General features: G+C 38.4%; 1 protein-coding gene and 1 long non-coding RNA gene across 2 annotated transcripts; one reads left to right on the top strand and one right to left on the bottom strand.

The window, feature by feature from the left end:
- On the top strand, nt 1-3,107 carry LOC128363003 (uncharacterized). Its single transcript, XR_008321647.1, has 3 exons — nt 1-102; nt 2,446-2,510; nt 2,970-3,107. It is a non-coding gene; the product is annotated as an uncharacterized LOC128363003 (long non-coding RNA).
- Nucleotides 3,108-3,145: 38 nt separating this feature from the next.
- LOC128362829 (uncharacterized) lies at nt 3,146-21,164 on the bottom strand. The gene is made up of 6 exons (XM_053323678.1): nt 21,089-21,164; nt 9,208-9,372; nt 5,203-5,532; nt 4,573-4,926; nt 4,248-4,385; nt 3,146-3,174 (listed from the first exon to the last, which is right to left on the bottom strand). Exons 1-6 carry the CDS (start codon nt 21,162-21,164, stop codon nt 3,146-3,148), a joined length of 1,092 nt encoding a protein of 363 aa, XP_053179653.1.
- Nucleotides 21,165-21,856: the final 692 nt, after the last annotated feature.

Consider the following 21,856-nt stretch of genomic DNA (forward strand, 5'->3'; position numbering starts at 1 on the left):
CAGTTGTCTTTGCACTTGGAGCACTGTTGGCCTGCTGTGTGACTGTGATTGCTGTCCTTATGTTCTACGTTAAAGGGAGGAGAGTTTGTGAACATTGCAAAGGTAAGTTCACCATAGTTTATTTTTTGTTTCAGTTAAAGTCCCCCCCCCCCCCCCCCACTCAAAAGTGCATTTTCTTTCTGTCACTTCACTTGGATGTTGGACCTTCACTGTACAGAGTTTGACACTCAGATGCTGGTTTCACATCAATCTACTGAACAGGGAAAGTTTCTCTGTGCTCACCATAAATTTCAGTTTAAAGGACATGGCTGGCCATTTTCTATAGTTGTCTTATTGTCAACAAATCACATGTGCTGAGACCAAACTTTCAATTAATTAATTAATCCCATTTAAGAATATTGTCTGTGTCCTCAAACCCTACTTATCTGTGCCATAGATGTCCATAGTTATCCAAAAACAATTATAAACATTTCACAAGCCATGCTGTTGCATTAGGTGATATGTTTATTCATTGTGAAGAGTATGGACACAATCATTTGTTCAGAAGCAACTCCAAAGAGTAATAATAGTGTTTTCAGTTACCAGTTACATGCAGATCTTTCATTGTTGGTCTCTATTATGTTTGGAAATTTTAGGGTTAAGCATGGGCCTTTAAGTCACAGTAAAGGCAGCACTAAAGAGAGACACACTTTCTCTTTGCTTGAGTCAGTGAAGGCAACTGTCTGTGGTCTGTGGGGAAAGCAGGAGTCACTTTGATAATTGTGGTGCAGAATTACTGTGGCACCCAAGGTATGACTGTCTGAGTCCCTAAACCTGCAGATGGGTAAATATGTTTCCTTGTTTGTAGAATAACAAACCAATAGGCAAATTCCATGCATTGAGTATGAAAACAAGAGGCGGACAGTTTCCTCAGAATTGTGATAGCATTAGAAGGATGTATTGATATTACTTTGATTTGACTTTGACATTTTCAGCATAAGACATCCTGGACTCCTTCGCACTTTCTCTACTGATGACTTAACCATTGACAAACAAATTCTCTGTAACATATTAAAAATAAAAACACTTCCAGGTTCTTGTCACTGTGTCCGCGTTGATGTCGCAGCATGTAATTTGGCTGCATGAGCACTGTCTCCTTCATGTACTTCAGCTTCTTCAGCCCTTTCTGAGGGCTAGGTTGCTTCTACATCAGAGCAGGCTCTCTGCCCCAGAGCCATCCACCAATTTTTTCTCAAGCTCCACTAACTACACCTTTACATACATCCCTCCATGCCAGCATCACTTCCTCCTCTCTTTCTCTTGCTTTTGCTGTCCCATCTTTTTCAGCCACCTCTGCTGCGTTCACCTTGATACCAGCTATGACAGGAGCGTGTCTATGTTCCCACAGCCCGACATATGACTAGGGAGGAAGGGGGTTACGGTTAAGGGGGGGGGGGGGGGGGGCAACAATACGTTATGTGTATTAGGGAATGGCCATACCTGTGCTGTGGGAATGTAGGCCCGAGGGAACATAGTGCCTAATTTGGTGGAAAATCATCGAGGGAACATAAGACTGAAACATAGGGCCTAATTTTGACAGCTTGATCCAACGATCTTACTGTGGCTGTGACTGTGGCCTTTTCATTCTTATCATGACATCATCTGTTACACTGTCCCCTACTGCAGGTCAGAGTTCATTAACTTCTTGTCATTGACTCTCAATCTCAATCATACAACCAGGGCATTTATCTTGGAACATTGGATTCTGAGCTGTACTGCCACATCTTTGTTGCTCTCTTTCACTCAACTGCAGCCTTGTCCAACCCTGTCACAGTTGACAAACTAAAAAAAAAAAGCACTTATGTTCAGCCCATTTTCAGCCCTCCTTTCCCATTTTTCAGGATTTCAGTGTACTCAATAAAAAAAGGTTCTTTATTGACCTTTCACCCCCCCACAGCCAACTGTCTTTAGAATCAATAACCTGATTCCCAGTGTGGACTTTTTTATGCAGTACACCACAATTGATCATGCCATCTCCAGGCCACCCTGTTATCAGCATCTTTTCTACGCTCTCTGGAAGTGCACATACCACTTTGCTATGCTCTTGACCTTCAGCTGTAAGGCCAAACATGTTCAACTTATTATCTTTGTGTGAAGTTCTTTCAGCCAATGGATAGCTCCACCACCCTGAGTCTTTACTCCCATCTTACCCTCCCACTATCAGCCACTGTCATCTCATTTACATTCTACCATTCATCCGTTATCAACCCTCCTCCCTCCCTTCATTATCTCATCCCCATAACCCTCCATCCCACGTTCCTCAACCCACACCCCTCATCCCATTAAGCCTTTATTCCCCAACCTAACCATAATTAAACATTGCAGCTCTCTATAACTATTCTCAAAACACACTGATATGTAATCAGCAAACCTTCTCAACACTGAAAGTTTTGCTTTTTTTAACAGGAGTAACAGGAACTTCTCACACTCTTGGACATGACAAGACAACAGCTGACCAAGCAAATGATCTGGTAATTATGCTTCTGATAAACATGTAGCAGTGTGTTGTGGCTATGCCTAGTGATCATGATATGGCCAGGTGAAGTAAGATTTTGCCAATGTTTCTCAAAGGCACAAACTAAAGTACAATAAATGCATTTTAAGTTATGTAATGTTTATTACTATATGATAGAAAGGTATGAAGTCAAGAGGTGCAAATGCAAAACAGATCACTGAGAAATATTAGGAATGTTTCTAAATAAGTGTGTTCAGCTTTCTAGTGCAATGTACAAAACATATGCTGCAAATACTATCTGAACATTATAAAGAGCCAGAAATAATAAAGTAAATGAACAAGTGCAGCAGATCATTTTAATAAGTCACTTGTTTATATTGTTTCTACCTGCATACTGTTCACATATTGAATGCAGATTTTCTTCAGTAATATCACACATCTGCTGCTTTCAATGACACAAATATATTTTCTGCAGGATGGTAAAGCAGAGGCAGTGAACTATGCAGCGCTGGATTTCTCCACAGCAAAAGTGAAGAGAGGGAATAAAAAGAGGAGCGAGTACACTGCGTGTGTGTACTCTGCTGTTAGATCAGATTACCACAACGAGTAAAACCCCTCTCTATATGCAGAGCAGGAACTTTACACTGCTCCTTAACTCTCTGCAGAGGTCTGTAACGTAGCTTGTGTTAGAGAGCAAAGCATATTATGAGTATCAGTATCAGTCACAATGTGTATTTTCTGAAAGGTGTTGTATCCAGCAGATATCCAGACAGAGAGCTCTCAAATGTTGAGAAATATTCAGTTCTTAAGAAAAATAAATCATCTCAACTGCTTTTCTCTTAAAATTCAAACTTAATGATGCATTTGTACTTATTTAAAACAGGTACAGAAACATCAATTTGCATGGCATTGCACTGAGGGTCACATGAGATGTTAAAAATGCACATCAGACAAAACAGGTAAATAGGAAACTCTCCTCAGCGATTTTTTAAAAGATGAATCGTTTAAAAAACAGTTTGGGTGCCGTCACAAGCTTGAAACATTAAACACGATTTGAAAAATATGGCATGTTAAAGGCTATTCAAAATGTTGAACTATTAAATATCATTTTAACATTGTGATGATTCATTTTCATTTTTGAAGTAATCATTTTCAAAGATAGCAAACAATGTTACAAACAGAATGATACACAAGACATCTTTAAGATCACCCAAAACTTTAAAAAGCATTATGTGCAGAGGTGAAAGGCATGTGTCAGAGCAGATGAAACATTATTTTCATATCATGTGGTTGACAAAAACTTTATTAGACACAATTAAAAAATATGGTGTGTGAATGAATCCATCCGCTAAGTCCTGATATTACTGTAGACACACTTTTCCTCCATAGCGTGTACATTCCTTCTCCCTGTTTTAGCAGCTGTGTTCCTAAAGATTGCTGTAGAATACACCACCGAGTCCTCATTTCTCTGAGGAAATAAATCCCAAAATATTGTGAGATGGGAAGTCAGTGTAAGGACGGGCAAATAGACACAAGACATGCTGTCTTTAGTTTTCTTACCTGTTGACTTTGCTGATCACCACTGGCTGTTCCAGTAGTGGTTTGCAGAACAACAGCAGCTGTATTATAAAATAATAATAACAGTTTGGTAATATGACTAATGCTAACACACAGCACTAATATGAATCTAAAGATGATATAGCTGTTACTAAATATGGTTTGATAGATTCATGTTTGAGTAATTTTTTCTTACCGTTACAACAATCACAAGATTTCCTCTTGATGCAGTATGTGAGAATGGCTGTTACAACCAGATTTATGGCCAAAGCAGCACACAGCAGGTAGATAATCATGTTGGCCTTCTGTGAATCACTCCTGATGATAACTGGAGCTTTATAAAAAAAACAAAAATAATTAAATAAAATAATGTTAAGAAACACCAATAAATGGTATTCGATCAGCTCATATGAAGTAGAACAAATGTTTCTCTGAGTTGATCATAATAAAACACATGCAAAGGACAGTTTAGAAACCATTATATAGACTATAATTGTATATATTATAAAGTATTGATTCACCTTTACTGTCCAGTTTTGTTCTATTTCCAAATAATATCTCCCCACATGTGGCCACAGCACAGTAATAAGTCCCAGCATCAGAGGAGCTGACGTTCTTAGAGAAGCTGTAGACGCATTTCTTTGGTGAACGAGCCTCAGGACTCTTTTCACATTCATCAGCACTGTTTCCATGAGCGAAAATTAAACTGTGATGAGATTCATTTGATCCAGCTCTGAACCAGAACACTTTGTGTTCGGGACACCTTTTACTCTCAGACTCAGAGAGCACTGAACACTGGAGAGTCACAGAGTCTCCAGAACTGACTGGATCAGATTGAATGTCCTGAGTGATGGCTGTGATATCAGGTTCTGGTCCTGGAGAATTGAAAACACAAATTATAAATATATTTGTCATTTTCATTAGGATGCATTATAAGGTGGTGGGTATTCGAGTTACTATTATTTATGTGTAAACAAAAGACAAGAATCTTTGTCATGCTTAAAACAAAGATTGAAGTCCAACTTACATGTTAATTAAGGAAACGTACCAATTTAAATGTAAAACTGGTGTTATAAATGATATTTCATATCCACATAACTTTACAGTTCTTAACACATCACAATTTTGTTGCTGTTTATTTCTGTATTTACCTTTGACTCTGAGAAATGTTCCACTCAAAAATGTCATACGGGTATTTCTCACTTCTATACAGTAGTAGACTGCAGTATCACTTAACTGCGTTTCAGTAATATGCAGAACAAATGTTCCAGGCCCTTGTTTCGCTGTAATATGATGATTATATTGATCAACAACATCATAATCAAAGTTATATGCTCCACCTAAAATTTCAGGAAAAGTTCCAGAAACAAGCCTGATCCAAAATAAGGTTGATTGCGAGGATTTCTGGCGGCTACATGTCAGAGTCACATTTTGTCCAACATCAACAGTCTTTATTGCAAAGATGTGATCGACGGTGCATCCTGGAAAAAAAAATCAGAGCAAGGATTAACAACACATATACTTTATGTTCATATACCTCCTCAATAATAATGCAAGAGAAATGTATCCAGAGTTAATCTGAGCTCTACATATACTTACGCCCAATTTTGAGCAGGAGCAGTATAGGAACTATGATCAGCATTTTCTTGTTTTACCAGAGGAGACAGCCGTCAGTTGAGACAGTATTATAAGATGCTTCACTTTAATGTGATCAGTTGAAATGGGAGGGAACATTTTCACAACAATCTGATTGGCGGTTCATTATGGTGGCGTTTCACTACACTACCCCAGTGGAAATCTGTCAACCAAAACTTTCCAACTTATACATATGAAACAACACCAGCAAAATTCTCAGGTTTGGTTTTCATGGTGGGTTCCTTACAATGGAACGCCTACAGAAATCACAACAAATACAGTATGCTGTTTTATGTTTAAACAATACTTTCATTGTGAGGAACATAACATCATTCTCTGCAGATTGCTCCATATTACAAAACCAACAACCAGTAAAATCAATGTTTGTGTTTATTATCATCATCATAAGGTTAAGTATTATTTCTACAATATTTGTGCATGACAACAGTATGGGTAAAATAAAACACAATATTTGTACCATTAAGCTCCATAATTTCACATGATCTACACACCACGTCCTGCATTGGCACTGGATAAAAGAGTTTGATGGAAATGAGGTACTGCAAAATAGTTCAATATGAACATACTTCTTAAGGAGACTGGGCTTTATTTTTGCTTCTTTAATTTTTAAATTAAATGTTTCTGAGGATCTGACCAATTTTTGAGTTTAGCTTTTAACATTTTAGTTGTGCTTCTTTTTTGTTGCTGGCCTGTTAAATATGGGGATGTAGTAATAAGTAAAGTATTCAATCATCAAATCAAGCATTTCAGTCATCCTGATTAAAATATGATGATATGATTAAAATACTGTAGTCTTGAGATTTATATATAGTTCTGCATTAAGGCTTTACATCAGCTATGTGTGTAGACTGTGGCTTCACTGAAGCTAAAGTGCACCCACCAAAAATTCTAACTGTACAATACATGTATGAACCACAGAGGTTACTGATATACCACTTTGGGACCACAAGAACTGTGATGCCTGCAGGTTTTCTTTCCAACCAATCAAGAGCATGCGATTCAACCAAACAACTGTGTGAAGACTGAGATCAGTTGAGCAAATGAATCAAGCCTTGTGTGCTCCTGCTTAGTTGGAACGGACACCTCTGCTCTGCAAGCTTCTGATTGTAGAAGGTGAAAACAGCATTAAGCAAGTTCAAGAATTATCCACTTTTCTGTTACACACATAGTAAAGCCATTTTCATTGCAAAGTATCTGCTCATTTCCACACATTATCACAGAGAATAAACACTGTGACACAGGAGTCATGCAAAGTATGAGCCAAACTGGCAATAAGTTACCTAGATGCAACTCCAATTATCTCGGCAGCCAACTATCGCTTTGTATCACATACAATATAACACACATATACAAACACAGTTATGGTGGGGAATATAATTGAATCAGGGCATCTTGTATAATATATCTGTCTGGTATTACATGGATAGTGTCACAGTCTGCTCTGTTACCCTCCTGCTGCTGGTAAATTTCCATTCACCACACCCCTGCTCCACTCCTGCTAATCAGCCACACCCACCTCATCAGTTAACTCTGTTCACCTGGACTCTCAGCTGCACCTCGTCTGTAATCTAGCCAGTATATATATACTGTTATATATCAGTTCTTATAGATATCTCAGCGTTCCCTTGGATAGTCTGTTTAACTGGGAATTCATGTTGATATGTTATGTTCTCGTCTTCAGCAAAGACTATACTTCTTACGCAGACTCAGGGTCTTTGGGGTTGACCAGAAGCTTATGTTTTTCTTTTATCAGGCTGTGTTGGAAAGTCTCATCAGGTTTGGCATGTCAGCGTGGTATGGCAATCTCTCTTTTCAGGTAAAATCTAAAGTTAATAGTCTGGTCCAGACAGCAATGAAAGTGATAGGGAAGACTGAAAAGTCCTCTCTGCAGTCCATATATGAAGAGTCTGTCCTCAGACTGGCACAGAGAGCTTCTTCTGATTCTGCCCACATCCTCAATCCAGAAGACCAACTGTTACCATCTGGTAAATGTTACAGAACCCCCAGATGCAAGTTTAACAGATTTAAATATGAATTTATCCCTACTTCCATTAGAATAATAAGACTTTGTAAACTGGGTGAGGTATGCATTGCTGTCATGTTGATACTGCTAGGATTGGTGTAATCCCCTTACTGTTGCCTTGTACAGAAATTTGTGGGAATGTGCAATATGTGTACTTATTATATTTATTGAGGCAACAGGTAGCGTTATATCATTTAATGTGCAACTTTACTTTTACATTCTTTGTTCTTTTAACTATGGTGGCAGTTGTCTCGGCACTTAGAGCCCAAGACAAATTTCCCTTCGGGGACAATAAAGTATATATCTATCTACTCCAGAGGCCTGTACTACGAAGCTGGAGTTTCTCTTATCGAGGTAACTTCAGGGTTAACCCTGGGTTTTCCGTACTACGAAGCTGGTTCACTTCTTACCGGGGTAAATCACCATGGTAACTTATGCTGAACGGCTAACCTGCTCCGGAGCAGGTTATGTTCTGGATAAGAGATCAATGAGTATCAAAGCACCACCTCCTGACCAATCAGTTCTCTTAGAAAATGACCTGCCCATTCTTAAAAGATCCTGTCAACATTGGTGCGAGGATCGCGAGAGGAGTGCTTAGGAGAGAATGAGCTTTTAGGGATAGATGCAATTTTTTAATTGGCCAAAATATATATTTAAAAAATAATCATTGAGGCACGTGGGGGATATTATTCTGTAGGTTTGACATCCTGAGATCAAAGTGTCAGGGAGCATAATAACTGTATTTATTTATTGTAATTGTAAAAAATTGACGAAAATATATATTTGTAAAATAATCCTTGAGGCACATGAGAGATATTATTCTGTATGTTATACAGTTGGTTTGAAATCATTCACTCAAATGGTTGAAGCGCATAATAGGTTTGTATTTTGAATGTTGAATATTAAACTAACTTAATGTCTCTTATGAAAGGAAGGGCACTGAGGAAGCGATCTGCCCCAAACGTCTGTGCCGTAATAAAGTGGCATTGTGTGATCAGAGTGCTGTCCGTTTATATTGTCTGATAAATTAATTTTGTATGATCTTGTGAATTTACACATTAACAGAGTCGGCAATTTTCTGCCAGCATTCCTTCCTGGCTTTTGCTGCAGCAACAGTGTTGCTTTTGGCCTGGATGATGTGATTGAATTCTTCATATTGTTGAAGAATAATTGTCTGCTCCTCCATGGTAAAGTAGGCTGCTCTGCAGGGTTTCTGCATGTTTGTGATTGGTCAGACGCTGCAAACACCTCCCCTTTATGTGAACGCGCAGAGATCCAGATTGGAAAACCCTGGGTTGATTTACCGAGTTGATAACCAGCTTCGTAGTACCGCTTATCCTGGACTGCGAAGATCTGGTTAAGTCAACCCAGGTAACGGAGAGAGATCCTGGATAGGTTAATCCAGCTTCGTAGTACAGGCCTCTGTTGTTCATTCACTCCTTGCCAGATCATCACTTGCATATGCTTCATGTCAGACCTTCCAGCACTGTTTCAGGGACTGATTCCCTGGTTTCGACCATGCTTGCTTTTGACCTCCTCTCCTTGTGTCTACCCCGGTAGATGCACCAGCCTTCTGTTCCTGACTTTGAGTATGGCCTGTTCCTATCTGGCTGTGGCTGTGTGGTGTCCTCTAGCTTCGATCCTGTCAGGAGAACCCAGAGACTCCAGCTTGGTCAACCTCATCTGTGAGCGCTACTGGCATTGCCTTACCTGCTGCCAATTCTGTCTTAAGTGATCCTGAGCCTTGCCTGTCCCCCCTATGCATTCTGCCATATAACCTTTAGTTACATTGTAAACTATATAATAAAGATTTTTTTAAACTGCTCTTTGGTTCTGTGCTTCTGTCTCACCTCCACAACCGTTCCAGATAGTACCAATGGGAGAAGTTGTATTCAATACCCTGTTCTCAGCAACAGTTGAACGAAAATAGGGGATGCAATCTTTGTCCAATTACACCCCAAAAAAGAGAAAGCATCAGAGCTGAACATCTAATCACACTGTAACATGAATATCTATCTATGCATTCATGAAAGTCATAGTTGGTCTCAAGCAGAGGTGGTCTCCCCGTGATGTACTCCTACACTTTCTCTGTATACGACGGCATCATGAAATGGTCCATCTGGTGTGTGTGGAGAGGGGCGCACATTATAGCACCTACCCTCTCTCTGATGTGATTTTTCTGCTATACAGAGAAAGTGTAGGAGTACATCAGCGGGAGTCTACCTCAGCTTGAGACCAACTTTGACTTTCACATTATAACGTGATAAGTTTCATGTTATGGTGTGATTAGTTTGATTTTGTAACATTCATTTTGATTCTTTTTTTTTTTCTTTTTCGTTCATGTAGATCAGGAGCAGCAATGATAGGTTAATGTTACTTGCAGGTGGGAGCTTCTCGTAGGATTTGAAGTGTTTTGTTAATTAAAAAAAATCTCCAGACAAACAGGAATTCTTGTTTAATTCAGAATAAGAGCTTTGTAAAAAAAATGTTCTGCTGCTGTAATTTTTCCATCTAAGGTTACATTTAAGTTTATTTTAACATGTTTTTATGTTAATTTTATGTCTTCTTTCATGTGAAGAATTTATTCTTACTATTTTTAGTGTTATCATTAAGAGTACTCCACTGATTTAGCATTGCATCACATTCTTCTTCCTTGTCAAAACCTGCAACCTACATTTCCCACAATGCAACTTGACCACTAAGCATTTGGTTGGAGATTCAGGTGTGTTATGCTTGTAGAGGCTCAAGCAGAGATGAGGAGCAAGCTACGGAGGTCTGGTGAGCTCACTTCCGTCTAACCCAACACCTCCAGACTATTTTCAATTTTCTTCAATCATAACCTTAAAATTGCCTCATGTGACATCAAGCAGGAAACTGATCATACTTTGCTTTGTACAACTTTTTTCACATGTGCAGTAGTATTCTTCAAAGACTTTTAAACAGGCGTGGAATCAAGGAGTTCCCCTTTAATCTACACCTGTCTGGTTTTTGTGGCCTTCTATGTTTAGTATTTATATTTTGTGACATTGGAAAAAACAATCTGCTCTCTTTGAACTTCACTGCCATCTGTTGGTGAAAAACCAGAACAGGAGACGATAAAGCTTACGAGAAAACACTTGTGCTCCCAAGCTGAGTGTTTGGTTTTTGTTGTCTGTACTACTTAGTCAGTAATGGGGGTCTGTTAAATATGTGGACATTAAATTAACAAGGAAGCCAGTGGAGCCATTTTAAATAGCCCAGGAGGGGAAAAAGCCATGCAGCGATGAGGACACCCACTCTGTCTGTCAAGCATTATCAGAAGGCGTCAGAAGGGAGAGTACAGGCAGAGTGGGGGAGAGCTGTAACATAGTCCACTATATTAACACTATGTGCAATTCAGAGTTTCAGATTCATTTCACATAAAGGTTTTTTGGACTGGGGAGAAGCTCCACAAATGAAAAACCTAAGACTTTCTTTATCACTGAGAGACCATGAGAAGCTTTTTACTTGTAACCAAAAGATGCAAAGTGATTAGTAATAAAATAACATGTAAATGGATTGTGAGTCCCTGTTATGGACAAAATAACAGGAACACTTGACAGTACAAAAATGCAAAAATCAAATCATTTACTATGAAGTTGAATCATTTCACTTACAGTCTTTTGTCTGATTCCATATGCATAACACAGTTAAAGAAACAGGAGATGGAATTTGATTAAAATATAATTAAAATCAAAACTGGGTATGAAATGAGACACACAACAGACCTTCACTCTCTCTTTTTTATATATACACGTGCATGCACACACTTCAAACAGATGATGCATGGAAAGTTGAGCATGCTTGTGGTTGGGCTGTCAACATGAGGTCTCAATTCAAATGGGTTTTTCTTTCTTTCTTTCTTACCAAGGTTCATATACAGGCATGCGTTGTCAGTCTTTGAGTGGTTTCTTTTTCTTTGGTAGTTGCTTGTGTTAAGTGGAGGGGTGTGAGCTGTGAACCTCCTACTCTCTCTTTGACTATTTTCTCATCACTCACTTTTGCAAGATGCATTCCTTTTTATCTGTTTGTGTGGCTTTACCATACAAAATATGTAGTACATTTATTTTTAAATGTTCATCTGAAAAATCACTATCACTATCATTTAAGTTATTTTATTATTATTATAATTATTACTATTGTTGTTATTAATACATGACACAGAGCCTCAAGTATTTATGCCTATTAATGCCTTTTTTATATTGATTTAAAATAGATCTCTTCCAGCTCAATATATTTACAGACCAATGGTGCAACATGCAGTTCAAGGAAATGAAGCACTTGATGTCCTGCAAATAGAAACACTAAAGAAATGTATGTTGTGGACCGGGCTGACTCATTACGCACCTGTTTTTCTTTTTCTTTACAAGTAGTGTGATGTTTAGTGCATGCATACTGGCATATGTGTGTGTGAGAGTGCATGCCCCCCCCCCAAGCAATTAGCTAAAGTAAAAAAAGGTTCTAGTAAACTTTTAAGTATGTGTTCTTGTGTGCACACAGTTGTACTCACATATACAGTTATATTTGCATGACCAAGTAATTGGACTGTGCTTCCTGACTATAATATTCAATTCATCATAATCTTAATGCAAACCTTCATTGTGTCTCAGTTAGGGACTGATGTACTGTGGCCTGTCTAAAAAATGTATTTGCTCTTTTTTCCCTGTAAATCCTTATAACAGAGCTTTTAGACCCAGTTTGTAATATAAATAAACCCATAGACAGGCTGATAAATACTAAAATAAGCACACAACTTGTTAAACTAAAATGCACCTGCTGAGGCGCTTGAATCCCCCTGCCCCCCGCAGCTCTAACCTCACTACACATCCTGTTGATAACCATAGTCACGTATATTCTGACTAAACAGCCTTTGCTGCCTTTGTTCAAAGGCAAAGAAACGGGCCACCACACCTTTTGTCAGTGTAGCTACTGCATGTGGCTTTGGTTATTTGCACTCATCCAAAATGCTTTTACACAGTGCATCGAAGGTCCTGTAAGGGTGCAATACATGATGATGGTTCTTTGCAAAACCCCCACAGTTCCCTACGTGAATGGCATCTCTGTATTATTGGGGGAAGTAACACATTTGTTGTTTAAGTTCCTGAACTTGAGAAGATACTGTGGTCAGCACAGACACTGCTGCAAGTGTTGATTAAGGCGCCTGCTGTGGTATGAGTTCCTCACTGCATTCATTGTTGAAAATGTTTGCTCATGCTTGGGGTCAGATGAGGTAGTGACATTTTGTTTTCCCACTCTTCATTATGATCACTGAAAATCAATCATGTCAACCTCTCTTTTTTTTGTATTGGATAGTTTTGAATAAATTATTTTACTTCATCAACCAGAGCTCCTACATTCAGCAACAACCTGGCTAACTTATGTTTGGCAGGTGAGGTGAATGATAACGATGTGTCCCTCAAAATCAGCCAAGGTTAGGCTAAATTTTGTTCTGGATTAAATTGCAACTTTGTCCAGACTGAACTAGTTTTGGGTAATGGTAGTGAGTTTGCTCATTTGGAAAGTGGACCTAAAGGCCGACTCCGGAAACAACAGCAGATACGAGTAAAACATCATCCACTCACTTCTAATGGCCCAGGTACAGTCATCAACCTGAAGTCAGAATCAGACAAACAATTCGAGAGGATAAAAGAAGAGACGCAGGACAAGGAACAAGCAAAATTAGGCTGCAGGTTAGATGTAATACCTGTACCACTCAGCACAGAGCAGCAAACTCCTTTTCTGGGATTTGATGAAAGAATGAAGATCAAGTGATGGGCAAAGGCAGGAAACACAAGCAGTGATAATATCGTCTCAACAACAACAACAAAACTTATATGATTTAGAGTGAAATGTCCTGAACTGTCCTGCATGTTATTTACAGCCATTGTGAACTTCGGCTTTTCCTCTGATGCCATCATCAGGTCAAAATGTCAATTTATCCAATACTGTTGATGTTTCTAACCTTCTGGGTGTCACGGCCTCACTGAGTTTCTTTTGTGGCTGTAGACTCTTGGCCATCATTTGCATCATTTTAATAACAACACTGAACTCACCAAGTTTACTGCTGTGATCTGGAAATGCAGACTCATCTCTAAAATGAAATTCAATGGGGCAAATAAATATGAGCAGACAACCATATCGTTTTGGAAGGTGTTGCTTACATTTTCTTTGTAATGATTTCGAAGTTAAACTCTGGGACAGAGCAGGAAACAAATGTTAGAAAAACAATACAAAAAAAGAAACAAATGTAAAGGTGCATGCAGTTAACTTCAAATGCAAAGTCAAAGTGTGAATAATCAAATTTGCTTCTTGTAGTTCTTCCTCTCTTGCACCTCTAACCCCATTACATATCCTGTTGGGCCTCATGCCTATCCCGAGTAAACACCCTTTGTGGTCAGTCAAAGGCTTACCTCAGATTTTGTCGGTACTCTGCTCAATATGGCTTTGTTTGTTGTTTTCAAGGAATAGAATGCCTTCATGAAGTTGTTGTTCTTGTTCAGACATAAGTTTTCTCCAGGCAGTTCTTTTTTCTGAGATATTCTGAGATAAAAATAAGATTACCCAACTTTGGCAGTTGTGTATATAAGGCCTTTAGACTGATTTTGACTGGAATGTCATAAACAACACACCAGTCACCCACTCCCAAGCACACAGTTAGAACATTATTTCCTCAACAAAGCAGCAGAAAACAATCTCCAGAGCAAGAGCAAAACATAATTGAACCTTTTTGGAGTTTTTTGTTGGTAGTCCAAAGGTGGTAATAAGCACACATTTCAAAACAAAACCACAGTGCGGCCTGGACTCATCCTGTTGGTCCCCAGCCACAGCGCACTGCTTCCCGGCCATAGCTCACTGGGTCTATCAGTGTTTAGTTTGGCAGGTTTGGGTAGCTGATTAGCACATATTTTTGCAGGTTGGGCAGTGCCGGTTCACTCTCACCAGACAGCAGCCACAGTGCAACAGGAACATCTGTATGCATGTCAGCATGCAGGCATAAAATAGCAGGGTCAGATTATGGTTTCAATAGCCATTTCAAGTCTTCTTCAATTTCTATATTATAGTCCCATTTAGAGTAAAATATACCATTGACATCACATCACAAAAAACTATGTTCTCTTTACACAGAATAACATCAACTAGCCTTGACAGCCTTGATAGGAGCGTAGACCCTTTAGTATCCCTCGCTCCACCATTGCGAGGTCTGATCATGGTAAAGATGACAGCAAAATAAATCCATGGATCCTCATCTCTCTGAGGAAATGTATGATGCATTTTATGAGGTGACAAATATAATTGAAAAAGCATAATTCCTGCAACTTTTTTGATGAGTTTAAATTCCATACCTGCATATTTTTCTGAGCAATTCTTGCATGACAGCAGCTGGATTATAACATAAAAAAACAGTAAATTGAGGAAGTGTCACATCTGCTGTCAACAATCATGACTATTTTCTTCAGTGTAAATTATGTCTGGATGAGGTCTATCTAATCTGGCCCTAAACCAGTGAACATTGTGTTGTCCTGGACACGTTTTGTGTTCAGAGTCACAGAAGACTCAATACTAGAGTCACAGGGTCTCCTGGTTGAACTGGGTTGGAGTCTGTCAACACAATTCTGTAAATTACAAAAGTGTGAAAATAGGGAAAAGTCAAAACATAGTTGTATATGTGAACAAAGTGTTATGAGACCAAGAACGGAAAAAAGAGAGACTGCACAATAATACACTGCTTTAAATTATTGGATTGTCCTCAAAATGGTCAGAGTGCTCACGGCTGTGGTATAGTTTACATCAAATCATGAGGAAGGAGACCCTTGTTCAAAAGAAGGAACCCTGCAATTATATACTCACATTTATTTATGTAAATCTGCAATAACAAAGTTGTTTTGAATTCACATTACATACCAATTGTAAAGAGAAGAATGGCTGTGATTTCCTTACCACATGATACTGAATTATCACAAAATAAACCTTGTTTCCCCACAAAATAGTCAAATAGTTAAATGTTCAGTTGGAGTATGATATGACTTACATCCTTGATGGAGAAGAAACAGCGTAATCTATAAAAGGATCATCTTGACGTTATCTCTTGTTCAAATCTTTTCAGTGAGTGAAAATGCGGGCGTGATTGAGGGTTGTCCGACTGTTTGATGCCTCCACTCAGTTATCAGAGGTGTCAAAGTACATTTCCTGTCACACTGTTCACATGCAACTTTATGACATTTGAGGTTTTGCAGTCTGACTAGAAGAGAACATTTCCAAACAATTGGCCTATTTTATTTCTTTTTCGTAACAACAATGGGCAGTCTCTTCATTGAACTTTTTTTTCCTTTATCTCGTTTTTTTTTTACCTGTTATAAACTATATAATGTGTTGCAAAGATCATGGAAAGACCTGGAATTCAGTCCCCTTTGGTGTTTGGAGTTGGACTGACAGGTAACACATTCACTGGACAGTTTTGTTGACACAGTTGTTAGTATGCAGAGATTAAACAGGTTTAATTTAACCACAATTTGATTTAGCATGCTTACATACTAACATTGGGTATTTGGTCATAAACTCATGTCAGGACCAAGTGAAACTTTGGGATCCATGAGTGTCAAATTTTATGCCAATTCATCACATAACAGTGGTGATGCTGGTGGTGTCAAATGAAAAGTTAGGGGATCACCAGAGTTAGTAGAATATCTGAACCAAATTTATGGTTTTCATGTAATACATGTTGAGCTGTTTCAGTGCCCTATGTTTTCATTTGGGCTTTTAAATTAAAAAACGACTTTACTTGTTAAGTGGAACACATTTCATTAAGAAAATGGCTGCATGTATGAAGCACAAACCTTTTTTTTCTATTTCTTGAGAATTGGAAGGAAATACCCACGTTCAGTCCAATGTACCTCGGTATTCAGTTTGGTCACCATGGTAACCAATTAACCCTAACCCTTTTAAGCAAAAGTGTGGTTGATCTGCTTTGGACTGTCACCAACACGAACCACATCAGACTTCCTTGCATTGACACCTTTCTTTTCAAACTGTTTTATTGTGGTTGTTTTGTCTGAACCGACAGAAGAATGACAGTATTCTCAGTGGCCAAAATAAACTGGACCACATGAGAAACCACCAGAAAAAGACAGCATCTGCTTGTTTAGATTCTTAAAACAACACTGTGCGTTTTCTGTTTTCTGACATGAGACCCCTTGTGGTTGCAGGAATTTTGACTGCTCACTCTCAGGGTCTAAAGGGCAAGTATACTGGTTGACAAGGCCATTTTTAGTTTAAGGTGAGACAAGCGACTAGTGAACCAGGTGAATAACCAAGAACCAAGAAGTGTAGGTCTAATTTAATTTAATCCACCCCAACAGGTGGAGGTTTTGGGGGGGGGGGTATTACCTATATCGGGATATGAAATTGTGGTCTTATCACCCAGCTCTACCTGGGCTCTGCCAGGATGGTTGTGAGGGGACAGTCTGTGTCAAACTTGCTCCCAGTAGTTTTACTGAATCTCTCACTGCTGAAATATGTTTTTAAAACTTGTGCTACCTTCTATCTACTCTATACTGTATATGATAATCCTCTCTGTTTATACACTGCTGCCATCTTCTGGTGGGAAGCAGAGGGTTTGTTGATTTAACAAACAGGATGGAAGTTTTTCTAGCACCTTTAAACCACAGGGGTCACACTGTGGTCTGAGAAGAAGGAGAGAAGGACGCTACGTTAGAAGAGGTGAGCAGGTGTGAGTAGATTTTACTGGTGATTGCTTTATAAAATAAATAACTAATGACACACTCGTGCCATTTGTATCACTAGACAAAAGGTCACAGTTCACTTTCTGGACCAGGAAAGCTTAACCAGAGAAACTCTGCTGCTGTGTGGAGGATCAGATGCTTTGGCCACAGAGCTATAATAGCTAATTACATTTCCATGCTTATTATGCTTTATCTTTTATAAGATTAAATTGTTATGAATGATGATGTTCAAGGTATTGACTTCATAAGTGAGGTAAAACGTTGACTTTAGACTAACTCTTCCCTTCTTGTACATCTTGCTGATATATAGAGTGGTGCTACCTATATACACATTTTTGTAAGAAAACATCTTAACTTTAAAAAAACAACAACCTAATCCTTGTGCAATGCAATGGCAAATCATGTGTCTGATGAAAAATATTGTTTTCTGAATCTGTCTGAATCACAAATCTACATTCAATGTGCTAACGCACAGTCACAATATCGGAGATGCCAGAAAGCGATGCAGATCTTACTATGTGAGGAAGCTGGATTAGTAAGATCATGCAAGAATCCATTTTATCAGGCTTTAAGCTATGTGCATATATCCATACCACAGATGGTTCGGACCAATCAGTGGCATGAATAAATCTGCCTCTTAAACCACCTGGTATGTCAAGTTAATGGAGATCACAACTATAGTAGTGGCAGGCCCACATTAAAAGATGTGAGACTGAGTGATCAGTGCTGCAGCCTGCAGTATGGGGTTTGAACACAGAGCTCCTACTCATGCAAGGCTATACAGTGTGATAGTTTTGATCATGTATGCTGTTAAAAATGATTCTGTGCAAAGTGTGTGCAAGTACTCTACTGAGCTCCGTGTGTGTGGAGCACTCAGCAACACCCACAGTGAGGAGAGGAAAGGAACTCAGCAATCAAACACAGTTACGAAGTTTGTTATTTACTTAATTTAGGTGCACTTGTTTAACTTCAACTGTTACCCTCTCTGCTGCATTTTACCACCATTTAGTGTTGCACTGAGTTTCTCTTCTGTTTTACCGCAGCAGGGTGGGCTTCCCCTTTCATACAGACATGGAGTATAGCAGAGTGAAAGCGTCTTACTGTTACTCAGTTGTTGGTTAACTTTGACTACATTTGAGCCTGTTCAAGACGATCACTAATTCGCTCCATCTTTCAGGTATCTGTGTATTTTTATCATTGAGAATGAGGGGACAAAACTCATGGGGGACTTTATTCTGTCACAAGAACTGCCCATCCTCCCTGGCCAGTGTGTCTTGCTTGCTTTCTGCACTTGTTAGGGTTTTCACTCAGGTGAGAATCTGCATTTTTAAACAAGCCTATACAAAATAAAGTAAATCAAACTTTTCAATTCTCAGACTATCCTGGTTGCTCAACATAGCCCCAACTATAAAGTAGGGTTAAATTTAAAAAATCCTATAATCCTGAGTGCCTATGTCATTTGACTTGGTGAAGTGGAAGAAGTGAAATGGTGGATCTGTTATTCCAAGATTAAAAATGAGACAAGAAGTTTAAAAGAAATTAGAAGAAGAGAGAAACTAGAAAATAGAGGAAAAACACTAACTCTTTTTTCTTGCAAAGACAATGCCACTTTACCCACAAGTCAGCCACAGCAACCACAGCAGCAGAGCAGTCGATATCAGTCTATGTAGGCCCACAGTCTCACAATATCACATTTATCTTGCAAAGGTAATTATTTATTGATTTGTTTGTTAATTATTATTATTGCTACCTCTGTGAAGGATAACACGCTGTAGACTGTCTGGGTGCTGCACTGCCCACACTGCTGAGCTCTGACTTTTTTGTTCTGTAAATATCACTGATCTGAGTTTTCAACAAATGCAATGACCTAGACTATAAAGGCAGTCTGCCTTTGAGTCAGATGGGCAGAGAAAACCCTGTAACAAGTCTTGTGTTGATGTGAAGAGCAAACTGACATAGATTTATATATATTTCAGTTAAGTACATAGTTTAATTACTGTGATCCAGTATGATGAAAGCTTATTTAATATTTTAGTTAACATTATTAATTTTGTGCCCAATCTTATTACTTAGCAAGAACTACTACTACTATCACCTTTTTATTGGTACCACTGCAATGTGCCATTAACGCCATGTTGATTCATTTAGAAATATCATGCAACTTCTTTTCTTTTGCATAAAGAACAGCAAATTTAACTATGTTTTAAACGTCTTTACTTTGCAGTTGCAAACTCCTCATGCTCTTTGCTTCAGTTATTTGACTGCAGCAGAACCCAGAGGGACTTGCTTGACATGTTAAAACTCTCTAAAGAGTTTCTTTAGAGGTGACTTCATGCATCACTGATGGTAACCACCTGGCCCACAACAACGTCTAACGTGTTACATCCTGTGAAAAACACTGCAGCAGTCATGAGAAATGGTCAGCCACAACTTTTGACTTCTGCATGTGGCTTTGCTTCTTTCCCAGGCTGTTAGCCAGATCACTTTTGCACACTTGTACTGTGAGACTAGAAAGACTGACATGACTGACTATCATACATATATAAATATGAATATGAATATGAATATGAATATGAATATGAATATGAATATGAATATGAATATGAATATGAATATAAATATAAATAATATAAATATATTTGAGTACAGACAATATAAATATCTGAATATCCGATAGCTGTTGGCTGTTGTGGCCAAATATTCATAAAACTGTATATTCTTTCTAAAAATGAAGATGAACATAGGCAGATACCTCTAACAGAGCTCTAAAACATACTGGCATCTGTGTTTAGTGTAACTACTTTAACGTACAGTATATGCTGTAGTTGACTGACTCAGAGATGTTTCCAATGTTGCAGCACTATGCAGGAGAGTTGTTGCAGCCTAAACGTCAAACCCTCCTGGCAGATGTACTAAATTGTCAAACAATCAAATTTACAAAAAAGTTGTAGAATCAGATGTTTTGGGAGTGGATAAAATTAAGTATTTTTCGGAGCAACTTTGCACCATTTCTTGATTTTGGAAACTGCAGATGACGGACAATCTCACCTAAAGGCATATTTATTAGTTTTTCTGGAGCTTACAAGCACATAGACCACTCATTCTATTCCCATTATAAATGATTTCATTGCATTATTGCACGTGAATGTATAATAAAATAGAGACAAACATTCATATTCAATGAGTTTTATTTTGTAAGCAACTGAAGTACACATCAATCAATTCTCAAAATAACCTGTGTGTCTCCATGATAGTGTACAGGTAAGCCTTGTTCACATTTGATGATGATTCTGTGTTTCAAGGCTTTACCATCGTAATGACACTTCGGATATTTGGCTGCCTGGTTCGTCAGATTACAGAAAACAATGTCAAAATATTCAGTGCTTCTGGTCATGTTTTTTTTGTATGGCTCTCCTTTACCCACACAGACAGATTTGACTGTTTGGATGTTAGCCATGATGAATGTGTTACTCTGCTTACACTCATGTCTTTTTGTGTTAATGTTGAACCAGGAAATTTTCCTTTTCCTTATCTCAGCATCACATTTGTTAACAATCATATGCTTATCGATATGCTGTTTTATGAACTTCTCGTATCGACCTTTGGTGTCCAAATCCAGAGACAGCACAGTGGCAGAGAATAACACCAGCAGCAGACAGACAGACTGGATCCTCATGATACCCTAGTGAAGAAAAGGTGGGAAAATGTCATTTATGCACCTATGAGTCAATCAGTGTTACCAAGCAAGGCTGTGGCCAGAGTTGACATTCATAGCATAAACAACAACATAAAAACTATGTCCAATAGCAATGAGTTGCAGACCTGCAGTGAAATCTGCACAGCAGAAATGCAACCACAAACAACCACAAGACTGAAGCTTTGAATACTTACTGACACTGTGATATTAGTAAAGAGAACAAAAAATGATGCAGACCTTTTATCAAAGTGAAATTGTGATGACCTCTTTCTTCTTGTTTGAGCTGTCTGCAAAAAGAGAAACAACACATTGAATTAGGATATTTTTTGCTGTTTACTATATTACGACAAATTTGTCAAACCCCTAATGCAGGTCATAAAAAGTAGATTTACCTGCATCACAGACACTGATAATCCGTGTATCATTCGTTCTTTCTATTTTCGATTGGAAATCAAAAATCAATAAAGGAAAAAGTGACAAATTAATTTGTTTTTTGTTTTTAAATCTAACACAAAAAAAGAAAAAATGTCTGTTTTTTTATATTTCAATTTTAGGCTCAAATAAAAAAATACGAAATGGAAAAACGGACGACAGGACTGAATTTGATTTTAATATTTAATTGGTCGTGACCCGGAAGTTTGGTAATGAGCGTTAGCGTGAGCTTTCTAGCC

The sequence above is a fragment of the Scomber japonicus genome, chromosome 8, assembly GCF_027409825.1.
Source record: "Scomber japonicus isolate fScoJap1 chromosome 8, fScoJap1.pri, whole genome shotgun sequence".
Taxonomy (NCBI): domain Eukaryota; kingdom Metazoa; phylum Chordata; class Actinopteri; order Scombriformes; family Scombridae; genus Scomber; species Scomber japonicus.

Coding starts and splice junctions, on each gene's coding strand:
- LOC128362829 (XM_053323678.1), bottom strand. CDS start 21,164: ATGAGGATCCAGTCTGTCTGTCTGCTGCTGGTGTTATTCTCTGCCACT. Junction 5,533..9,207: donor CCCTGAAACAGTGCTGGAAG/GTCTGACATGAA, acceptor TTTTTTTTCCAG/GATGCACCGTCGATCACATC. Junction 3,175..4,247: donor ATCTTGTGATTGTTGTAACG/GTAAGAAAAAAT, acceptor CTCTAACACAAG/CTACGTTACAGACCTCTGCA.